This window comes from Cyprinus carpio, chromosome A25, assembly GCF_018340385.1.
Source record: "Cyprinus carpio isolate SPL01 chromosome A25, ASM1834038v1, whole genome shotgun sequence".
NCBI lineage: Eukaryota > Metazoa > Chordata > Actinopteri > Cypriniformes > Cyprinidae > Cyprinus > Cyprinus carpio.
In genome coordinates, this window is record NC_056596.1 from 4,456,586 (window position 1) to 4,468,532 (window position 11,947).

Below are 11,947 nucleotides of genomic sequence, written 5' to 3' on the forward strand. Positions count from 1 at the left end.
TGTTCTCATCCAAATGATCAGGATTATGTCTTTCTGAAGTCTTTGTGGGACCATTTGATGATCTGTCTGCCTCTGCTTATAGTGGTTCATGTAAACGTTAAGTAGAAATGAACAACTGAGTACATATTTTATAATAATGTTTTCAGTAAATAAAAAGGAGTTCTTCCTCTTTAACGGTCTTTTTGTATTTATTTTTTTATTCCATAAATGTTTCATTCATACTCACTGTTTCTGAGAAAATCAGTATGTAAGCTGAAGTATATTAAAAGTAAAGCGTTGTTGTAAACAATTTCAAACTGATTTATTTTGATTTATTAAATAATATATAATCAATTTAATTAACATTAATTTTATTTATTTCAAGTTCAAATTGATTTATTTTGATTCTTTAGTCATTAAGAATTACATTTATTATTATTATTATTATAATTTTAGTTTTCGATTGTTTCATAGTTCGCAAGAAAAATGCAAGATTCAGGTAAGAAATCTCTAGTTCTGTTTCTTTCTGAAATCGTTTTTTTCTTTCTTTTTTTTTAAATTTAGTTTTAGATACCCTAAGTCACCATATTATTAAAAAAAATACATTTGTTCAGCTTTTATTCGTTGCTGTCTATAACCATATTCGTATACATATTAAAACTGGTCAAAACGTTTTATGTAGCGCCGAACTACAGTTCCCGGCGCACCGTGCCTGCAGTCAGACCGTAGTACAGAAGCTGCTTTGTAGTCCGGAAGTGTTGCATTCACTGTTTTGGGGTTGTAGAAGACGAAAGGGGTATTTAACGTTTAGCTTGAGTTCTAATCCATTGCCAGATGGCGAATAAATCGGATCCGGTCGCTGTTCGCTTCTGCTCTTTGCGCGCACGTTTGATGGTCTCATAATAAGAAATAAAGCACGCCAGGATGGCAGATGAAGGATTGCAGAAGTGGACCGTTATCGTGCTCACGTGTCAACATAAAGACAGTGTTTATGCCTTCCAGAGAGGTGAGTCATTGATTTATTCACATCATCTGTCTGTGCTGATTTATTAGAGCGTTTATCTACGTTATCGTTCTTTAAATGTTGTTTTCTTTGAGTTTTTATTGAATCCATTTGGGCTGCCTTGCTTGAAACATGAAAATAATGTTTAATAAATATACAGAGTATTACATAAAAGTACTGTGGAATTACTCAGGGTTGTTTTCGACATTGTATCGTGGTTCTACCCTGTTGAAAGTATCTTTCTGTATTAAGTGTCAAGGGTACATGAATTTAAGTGCCATAAAGAACCAAGGTGTTTCCATCTGATGCCATCAAAATACCACGGAACCAGCACAGTACTTCATTGTATAAGGGTCTACCTTACAATAACAGATCTCCAGACCAGGTGCAGGTAAATCTCATGGAGGTGTGTGTGTGTGTGTTTCAGAGCTGGAGGTGCGTCAGAAGCGTGGTGTTCTCCCGGCGGATGCCCTGCTGTTGACCGTTCCTGACCCTCACGCCCGGCTGGGCAGCGGCGGGGCCACACTGAACGCCCTGCTGGTGGCTGCAGAGCACCTGAGCGCCAGAGCCGGATACAGCGTGAGCTTCACATGACAATAGAGGGCTCCGTGTGTGTGCAGATGGTTGAAGGTTTGGAGAGGAATCCTAAAGGATGTGTTCAGGATTGCCAAAGGAATTTCTCGAGCGTAAAAGACCCAAATGGGTTCCTTAAAAATGTATACTACTGGTCCAAAGTTTGGAATAATTTAAAAATATATATTTTTGAAAGAAGTATCTTATGCTCACCAAGGCTGCATTTATTTGGTCAAAAATACAATAAATAAATCATTAATGTTGTGAAATATTATATATGTTTTCTATGTTAATATTTTTAAAAGTGTAATTTATTCCTGTGATGAAAAAGTTCAATTTTCTGCATCATTACTTCAGTCTTCAGTGTCACATGATCCTTCAGAAATCATTCTAATATGCTGATTTGCTGCTCAGTTTAAAATATTGTACTGTTTAATGTTTTTATTAATGTTATTATATTTATTAATATTAGTAATTTGTGGAAACGGTGATACTCTTTTAAGGGTTCTTTGATGAGTAGTAAGTTCAATGAACAAAAAAAAAAAGAAGAAAACTTTTGTAACCTTATAAATGTCTTTATAGTCATACTTTCTGAATAAAAGTATTATTACTTTTTTATGATTTCTGAGGGATCATGTGACACTAAATACTGGAATAATGGCTACTGAAAATTCAGCTTTGCCATCAAAGAAATAAATGACTGTCAAAAGATGTTAAAATAAAAAAACGGCTATTTTGAATTATAATAAAATTTTACAATATTACTGTTTTTGCTATAATTTAATGCAGCCCTGGTGAGTATAAGAGACTTATTTAAAAAATCTTAATTTGTATTGTCCCTTTAATATAGTTAAGAAGATTGTTTCCAGATTATCGTTTTCAATTAGCAATACTGTGTACATCCTTTAGGAGTTTATACTAGGAAATAAATATAAAATGAATATCGCTTATTAAGCACTGTTATATTTCTGTGTTCATGATAAATGACCAGAATACAGTTTTCTCTTTACTTGAGTACATAAGGATCTTCCTCTAAAACATACTTGAGCTTAAATGTGTGTGTTTGTGTTTAGGTGGTGAACGCAGATGTTCTGGATGAAGCTCATATTCTCATCCTTCACACGGTCTGTAATAAAAAGAAGCATTTTAGATGAAAATGTTTCTCAAACATGTGCTAATAAGTGTAGTGTATGTGTGTTTTCAGGGCAGAGATTTCCCATGGGACGCCTGCAGCAGGGCTTTCTGCTGGGTGCCCGTGCAGAGATCAGATGATGTAGAAGGAGCTGTTTGCTGTTTAGACCTGCTGTTGGACTGTCTGTCTGCAAAGGTGAGCAGAACACACAGTTATGCACACATGAATGTACATGAATTCATACTACGCTTTATATATATGTAATACAATGAGGTGAGAGCATTATTATCCAAATGCACATTTAGTGAAACATCCCGTTGTTTCAGATTTGTGCAGGTTCTCCGCCTGGCGTTTGGGTTTGTGGCACTGATATGATCCTGAATATTCCAACAAGACAACGTGAGCTAATATTCATACATTCACACATCTAATGCACAAACAAAACATCATCACATTGTTTTTTTATGTACAGACAAATCAGCAGTTTGCCGCTTCAAAAACACTTTTTTTATCTTATTGATTTTTTCTTTACAGCGATTTCATGGGACGGGTTCTCTGGGGTTCTGGTTGTGGCGTTGCCAGGTGACACTAGTTTTGCTGTTAATCATGGCATCTATCTCACTGATGCAGAGGTGCGTTATTTAACATTAGGGGGATTTTTTTTCAATTATGCATTTGCATATCACTTTCTTAGAATTTTTAATTCTTGCTTTAACAGTCCAGAGTGTGTAACATTATCTATAAGGGCTCAAAGGAGAAAATCAGCTGTGCTGCACTGCCTGATGGGAAAGTACCCCTGGTAAGAATTTGTTTGGTAATGTTTGTTGAAATATACGTATATACCAACAAAGTATATATTTACTTTGTTTAAAGATGCATTGGATGTCTTGATTAAATGTTGAATTGTTTTTGGGATGCTTCCTAAAAGTGTCTCTGTGGTGTTCAGGTGTCCGGCCCGGTGTTTTTCTCTAGGACTGTTGCAGAGAAACTCCTACAGACTCATGTTTCCTCACCGTTGGATGGCTGTACATATCTTGGCATGGATTCGGGAGCTCCACCGATTGAGGTAAAATCACACTCAACATAGATTTATTTCTCTGACTGGTCTCTCCCTCTCATTTTTCTTTGTCTCTCTTGCAGATATCTCTCTTTCTGGATATTCTGGTGTGCCTTTGCTCTGACCTGACAGAGCAGGAATTCATCAATGGAGAGAGAACAGGCTGCACTTCACCCTCCGGACCTCAGGGGGCAGTAGTGAGGAGTGGCCGCGCTGTACTGTGGAGGACCCTCAGGGGACCCTCCATCACCATGTGTACACTTACACTATTATTTGCCTCTATTTTATAAACGATGCCCAGTGCGAATTCGCGTTTATGCATTGATTTCGTATGTAATCTGTTCGTGCAAATAATTAAATTCAATTAAATAAATAAATTGTGTGCACACACCATAAGTCCGTTTGGGAATGGAATACTAGTCTACAGAATACTGAATGGTATATATTGGATATTGCATACTATTTAAAAAAATAATAATTGTGAAACTATGCATACAGTTATGAATACAGTTTAAATGCAATGTACGCTTTTATACTTTTTAAATACTACATGCACTTTTGTATTCTTTATATACTATATGCAGTATTTGGTTAAGTGTAGGCTACCTGGGTTTCCATGCATACTGAAAATCTGTATACTTCCTGAAGAATGCATACTGTATATTGCAGAAGTAGTAGGCATAGAGTAGTATGTAATTCTGAAAATAACCTTTGTCTATTTCCAGCGTATGTTCAGGATGGTCGCTATGATTATTTGACTCAGTCAGGGCGAGAACATGTCATTCGTCTGACAGAAACCGGAACACAGACAATGATTCTCTCTCGTATTCAGGTAGGAAATTCATATTCAGGTGGGATTTTTTTTTTTAATTAAAGTCTGTTATTTTAACTTTTCTTATGCAATATAATTTCTGTTTTAAAGGATGTGAAGTCTGTGGCAGAAGGCAGTAGAGTGATTAATAGCGTGCTGGAAGGAGAAGTTCATGTATCAACAGGAGCTGTTGTGCAGCACTGCCACCTACAGGTGTGGAGACTTAACTATAACGATACAATATGAAATCAAAACGGACCCTATTTTCTTTTTCACCGCAATTTTTTTCACTATGAAATGTCACATTACTGAAGTGAAATTGGTTGTGAATAGTCATGTTCACTTTAAATAAATCTTATAAGTAATAATCAAGGATGTAATCTTTTTGTATTTATACAGATTTTCATATTTTCCAACCTGAAATGTATTTACCACATTTACTGTTGTATTGTAAAATAAAATTATTATTAATATCTAAGTAGTGTTTTTATTTTACAGTGCAGTAGTATTATTGCAATAGTAATATATTTGTGTCAATTGCAGGGTCCAGTCCAGGTGCATTCTGGGTGCCTGCTGTCAGGGCTTGATTTGACCTCATCATCCTGCATCCAGCGTCTACCCCTGTCTAGTGACATCATCATTCAGGGTCATCGAGTGATGCTGGGAGAGTTAAAGTTAACAGTGTACACAGCTTTTGGAGCCCATGACAATTTAGAGGTGAGTTTAGAGCCCGTTCCTCACATTTGCATTTTTATTTATTCATTTAGCAGACCTTTTTATCTAAAGGAACTTATGAAAGAGTAAATTCCCTTATATTTTTATGAAGAACAATATAAATAAGAAAATGTATGCTAAATTTGTTTTTTTATATGCTATTTTCCACCCAGGCCTACACTGATGATGTCAATGCATCATTCCTTAATCAAAAATGGAGCGTTTTTTATAGTCAGACTGGAATACAGTAAGACACTTCTACGTTCATACGTCACATAATCAGACTTTTGAATAAAAAAATTTATTGTATCCAAAAGCCAACTGCTTTTACAGAAAGAGGCTGCCTAAGTGACTTCACGGTTAATTTTTTGCATGTTTTGCTCAGATTGAGACTGTCATGGTTTCATGCAGTTTGTCTAACATATATATGTGTGTGTTAAAGGCCTCAGTACCTTTGGGGACCTGAGAGGACTGAGTCATGCTGTCTGCTGGACGCCCGATTGTTCCCAGTGTTCATGCCACGTTCAGGACCCGTTGGACTAGAGGGTGTTTGTTGGCTCCTGGGTGGCGCTGGTGGGCTGGACAGCTGGAGGGAAGCCTGGAGACTCTCGCTCAGGGATATTCTCGTCCTGACGGACCAGCAGACGGAGCTGCGCTGGAGAGAAGAGCTGTTCTTCAGTGTGGGCCGAAGAAGAGCCGTGGACGCTCTACAAGGCCACACAGATCTCAGTCTACTGCCGTTCTTCAGAGCAGCGGCGCTGGCCGGCCAGCAGGAGGAGCTACTGCAGGTGCTGGACTCAGGTGAGGAGCAAAAGATGAGGAATGGTTGGCATATGTTGACTTTTGAGGATACTGATGTTTGGCTGTTGTCTCAGTGGCTGCAGGAAGCAGTGGGGATCTGGGAGTAGCTGCACGTTCTCTCGCCTGCATCGCTGATGTGCTTGGCTGTCTAGCTGGTGAGGGTAAAGGTGGTTTGCGCAGTGGACCAGCGGCGAATCCATCATGGGCCCCTGCTTTTAAGCTCCTAGAGGATGGAAACTTACCTGCAGGTGTCCAAGAACTGGCCAATCAAAGAAAGCACTGGCTCTGCAGGTCAGAACTTAAAAACTGCATAAATCTGAGAGCTGCAAAGTGAGAATTTCTGATTTGTCATTGTTGTATAAAGGCCAGATTTGTTGGTGAGAGCTGCCAGGCATTATGAGGGGGCGGGACAGATACTGCTGCGGAAGGCAGTGATGTCAGCACGTGAGTTTGTGTTCATTGGTCAAGGAGAGATGCCGCCCATGGGTGAGTGGCAGGAAGTGGAGTGTCCTGCTCGACTGGATCTGTCGGGTGAGAACAGCATTCTTCATTTCAGCTGATCAGAGTTCTGTGTTTATGTTTGACGGTTCTGTGTGGCATTCAGAGTTTAACTGAAATAAATTCCTCTTCAGTTCTTGAATTGAAACAAAATTTAGAATTGCAATTTAAAAGTGACAGCAATTCAGAGTTCCTCAAAAGTGACAGTAAAGACATTTATAACAAAAAATTTCAATTTCAAATAAATGCTGTTCTTTAAAGCTTTCAATTAATCACAATTCTGAAAAGAAAAAGTATCACGGTTTTTACAAAAACATTAAGCATCACAACTGTTTTCAGCATTAATAAACAATAAATGTTTCTTGATCATCAATCAATTGACATCAGAATGATTTCACGTTAAAAACTGGAGTAATGATGCTGAAAATTCAGCTTTGCATCACAGGAATAAATTGTTTTAAAATATATTCAAATAGAAAAGTTATTTAAAATTGTAATTATATTTTATAATATTACTGTTTACTTTATTTTTGATCAAATAAATGTAGTCTCAGTGACATAAGAGACTTCTTTCAGAAACATTTTAAAAATCTTCCTGACCCCAAACCCCAGATGTATTTAGCTTCTAAAATGATCTTTTATGAACTAGAATTGACACATTGTTCATTTTCAGAATTGCAATTGCAAAAAACCAAAGCTTTAACACAAAACTGTTTAGATTTCCTTGGGTCTTCCTCAATGTGTGCTGAAAGTGTATGTTTGGATACATCATCAGGAGGCTGGAGTGACACTCCTCCTATAGCGTTTGAACATGGTGGACTGGTAATCAATGTGGCCATCAAAGTGGATGGAAAACGGCCGATTGGAGCTCGAGTTCGACGTGTTCCAGAGCCTCATCTGCTGTTGGTCAGTACCAGCGGTGAACCGGCCTGCAGCATCTCCACAGAAACACTCTGTGAGGATCTTACTGACCTGGAAGACTACTGCCAGCCTCACGCTCCAGGTGAGAGAGCATACTGTGAAGCACACAACTGACGTTCAGTGTTTGTTTTAGCTAATGTTTCTATGTAGAACATAAATGTACAATTATGTGTAAGTATGAAGTTGTGTGTTTGTGTTGTAGGTGCCTTGCTAAAAGCCGTGTGTGTGTGCAGTGAGCTGGTGTGTGTATCATCTCCTGTCTCTCTGAAAGAGCAGTTGTTAAAGCACTGGGGCGGCGGACTGGAGATCCACAGCTGGTCTTCTTTGCCACATGGTTCTGGTCTTGGTAAGCAAATTACTTTTGATTGAATATGACTGAATCTGATACATGATTAAACCAGCTCTGTGTCAAGTCAAGTCACCTTTATTTATATAGCGCTTTAAACAAAAAAGATTGCGTCAAAGCAACTGAACAACATTAATTAGGAAAACAGTGTGTCAATAATACAAAATGACAGTTAAAGGCAGTTCATCATTGAACTGTGTAAATGTGAAGTAATAGTTGTTTGGATTAACATAAAATATCTCCTGTGCAAATAGTAAGAAAATTAAAACAATTAAGTAATAGTAATGTATAATGACATCTAGATAATTTATTATTAATTATATATTTACATGTAATTATACTAATACTAATAATCATTAAAAAAAAAAAAAAAACATATTAAGATATAAAATGGTTTACAATGGTTATACAAATAATATGTATTTACATACAATTACTATTAATAGTTAATGTAAATTTATACTAATTATAATTAGTGTAACATGTATATGATTTTAATAATTATTGTTATTGTTATTATGGAAATATATGTTAATTATTTGTATAACAAATGTGTAATAATCTATTTGACTTTATTTTATATTAATATTTGTGTTTAATAAGAATAATAAAAAGTATTATATTAAAATTATTTTATGATTATTATAAAATAAAATCAAAATATTAATATATATAATAAAATTTATTAAACATGATATAAACGTATATTAATCTACATAACATAAATAATTTATTTTTTATTATGCAAATGTGTATTCATTAGTATAATATATATATATATATATATATATATATATATTATATATATATATATATATATATATATAATATAATTATTTTAATGTAATATATATTGATATTTTATTTGACTAATAATTATTTATAACAAATGTATAATAATCCATTTTACTTTATTTTACTTTGTATATATTTTTTCATTTTAATAGATTATGCCAGATGAATAAATTCATTAAAAGTTTAAGCATGTTAATCACACAAATAAATTATATATTTTTACATTCAGTTTTAAAATAAAATGTAATTAAAGTGTATGTGTGTGTGTTTCAGGCACCAGCAGTATTCTGGCAGGTGCAGCTCTTGCAGCAGTGTACAGATGCACGGGACGGAGCTTCGACACAATCTCTCTCATTCATGATGTTCTGTACCTGGAGCAGATACTCACCACCGGTACGAGAGATTATTTTATTCTCATAATGGGTTGAATCGCTTCCTTTCTACATAAATATAGAGTTTTACTGGGCTGGAAACTCTACCAAGCTTATCATGTTTTATAACAAACTGAATTTGAAGGGATTTTCTATTGTTGTTGCTGTGTTTCAGGTGGAGGATGGCAGGACCAGGTCGGTGGGCTGTTTGGAGGAGTGAAACTGGCTCGATCTGCAGCTCAGTTACCGCTGAGAGTGGAAGTAGAAGAGCTCCTGACTCCAGACTTCCTGTCTGCTCTGCAGCAGCATCTTCTTCTGGTTTACACTGGAAAGACGCGTTTAGCACGGAACCTGCTGCAGGTACGAGCGGCTGATGGTGACGGTCAGGCTTCATGAATGCAGTGTTGTGTTTTCACTGGATCACTGTGTGTGTGCAGGACGTGGTGAGGAGCTGGTATGCACGTTTACCCTCCATCGTACAGAACACAGAGCAGCTGGTGACCAATGCAGAGGAGTGTGCTGAAGCCTGCAGAGAGGGTGAGACACACACACACACACACACATTGAGCCGGCAGCAGTGAGATCCATGATTTTATTTGGTTTTGTTTCTCTCATTATCTCTGGTCAGATTGGGGGAGTGTATGAACACATACTGGCAGCAGAAGAAGCTGATGGCTCCAGGCTGTGAGCCGGCAGCAGTGAGATCCATGATGAACGCACTTCAGCCGCTGAGTTTAGGACAGAGTCTGGCAGGAGCAGGAGGAGGAGGATTCCTGTTCTTACTCACCCGTGAGCCGCAGCAGAAGGAAGCAGTGAGGGAGATTCTCACAAACATACAGGTGAGTCAGAAACTAGTTCAGCCACTACAGCATGAGAAAATGTGATGTTAAGAAGTGTGTTTAAAACCCTTTCTAAACTGATAGCATGATATATATAAAGAGCTTGGTTCCAAAATTCTATAAATCCATTTTTCCCAAGAAAGTGGCAAGGTGAAAACCACTATTTTATGTTTCAAACTTTCACACAGCATCTTTAGGTAATAATAACATTAAACATTCAAATCCAGATTTTGATTTTCAAAGATTTATTATAAAATTGTATTATTCTTTTTTTCCCCAAAATGCAAAAAAAACATTAAATCAATATAAAAGTTATTTTTCATATTGAAACTGTTGAAAACACACAGCATGGTTAACTCCCTCTGAACTCAATAATCTTATATACAGGCACTGGACTAAAAATACATTCATCAGTCAGCGCTCCCAACATGAATTCAACGGGTCATCTTGTCAATGCTATAAATTACAGTAATAAAATAAAATGTAATCATGAAAAACAATATCTCATTAGACCACAGAAATTCCTAAATGACATTTCCCTTACATTCAAATTCCAGAAGAGCATTCATCTTTGCCATGTTACATTCATTTAGTTGACTAGTGCGATGTGCTGTATTAACAAAACCATTAATGGCATTAATAAAAACACTTAGACTGACGCAATATTACATGCGACTCATCTGCAATTATGAACGTGATATTGCATAGCTTGTCAGTGATCTACGCCTCTGTGTATCTGAAAACACGTGATGGAGATTAAAGAGATCATATGATGCTGCTAAAAAGAAAATCATTTGGTGTAATGCAATGTGTTCATGTGGTTTAAAGTTAGAAGACACATTATTTTCCACATACTGTAAATTATTGTTTCTCCTCTATGACCCGCCTTTCTGAAAAAGCTCATCGGTCTACGCTGATTGGCCATCTATCCAGTGCGTTGTGATTGGCCGAATATCTCAAGCTTGTGACGGAAATGTTACGCCCCTTAACATATTGTGATGCGTGTCCCGGGTCAGAACACACCGGCGCTACAACACAAAAACAATAAAACCAATTAGAAACGAGCCATTTGTTGCATCCAGTGGGGACATAATTACGGATTGTAATGACTTATACTTTTTAGCTTTTAACTTTTAAATTAAACATCAAAAACAGAAAAAAACAAATGGTGAAAGTAAAAGGTATGTTATGAATATTGTTGGTCTTGCTGATGTTTTGCAGGGCATTGGTTTCTTCAGTGTTCATTCAGTGGAGCTGGATATGGACGGGATCTCAATCATTCAGAAGAGCTCTGAACATCCTGAACAACAGCAGACGACATAAATCTGAGTGACTTATAAATAACAATTAAACTGATAATATTTCTGTAAATATAGCAATGCATTTAATACATTTAAACTTTTTTTGTTTAAACTGAAATGTATCAAAAAACTGTGACATTTAGAATTAAGTTCAAGTTTATTTCTATAGCGCTTTTTACAATACAAATCATTGCAAAGCAACTTTACAGAAAATTAAGTTTCTACAATATTTAGTAGTAGCTTATCAGTGGTGACTGTCAGTTTATGTGCATACGGCAGAAATGTTCAGAAAAATGAATACAAGACATAGTCAACCAGACGATGAACACTATTAACAACAATTATTATATGATGCAATCACACTTGTAGCAATATTTGTTAGTTCTGTATGTTGTCTCTGGGTTAGCATCATCTGAGGTCCTCTGAGGGGTTGGCATCATCCATCCCCACTCATTCTTTATCCATACAGAATCTAGCTTGTGTAAACACACATCCCGTGCCAAACAGAGAAACAAATAGAGACATAATTAGCGTAGCTGCTGTTCCAACAAAGTAAAATTAATTAGTTTAACCCAAGCTAAAGAATAATAATGCACATTTGATCAGATACAACTGCAGTCACAAATTATGAGATGCATTATTTGAATGCTTGGCCAAAGAGGTGTGTTTTTAATCTAGATTTAAACAGAGGAAGTGTGTCTGAACCCCGAACATTATCAGGAAGGCTATTCCAGAGTTTGGGAGCCAAATGAGAAAAAGCTCTACCTCCTTTAGTGGACTTTGCTATCCTAGGTACTATCAAAATT

At 36.5% G+C, this 11,947-nt stretch overlaps 1 protein-coding gene across 2 annotated transcripts; it reads left to right on the forward strand.

Moving 5' to 3' along the window:
- The first annotated feature begins 703 nt into the window (after nucleotides 1-703).
- On the forward strand, nucleotides 704-11,290 carry LOC109050614 (L-fucose kinase-like). Of its 2 annotated transcripts, XM_042715097.1 has the most exons (23): nucleotides 704-985; nucleotides 1,410-1,561; nucleotides 2,629-2,679; nucleotides 2,760-2,882; nucleotides 3,014-3,086; nucleotides 3,222-3,319; nucleotides 3,406-3,486; nucleotides 3,634-3,753; nucleotides 3,828-3,999; nucleotides 4,470-4,576; nucleotides 4,667-4,768; nucleotides 5,099-5,272; nucleotides 5,443-5,516; nucleotides 5,712-6,070; nucleotides 6,145-6,361; nucleotides 6,435-6,601; nucleotides 7,344-7,571; nucleotides 7,692-7,835; nucleotides 8,904-9,023; nucleotides 9,177-9,361; nucleotides 9,439-9,539; nucleotides 9,618-9,840; nucleotides 11,062-11,290. In XM_042715097.1, the coding sequence occupies exons 1-23, from the start codon at nucleotides 904-906 to the stop codon at nucleotides 11,161-11,163; spliced, it is 3,255 nt and encodes a 1,084-aa protein (XP_042571031.1). In that variant the 5' UTR covers nucleotides 704-903; the 3' UTR covers nucleotides 11,164-11,290. The 2 variants fall into 2 exon arrangements, with proteins under 2 accessions (XP_042571031.1, XP_042571032.1); XM_042715098.1 differs by lacking the exon at nucleotides 704-985 and having other exon boundaries at nucleotides 1,425-1,612.
- The last annotated feature ends 657 nt before the right edge of the window (nucleotides 11,291-11,947 follow it).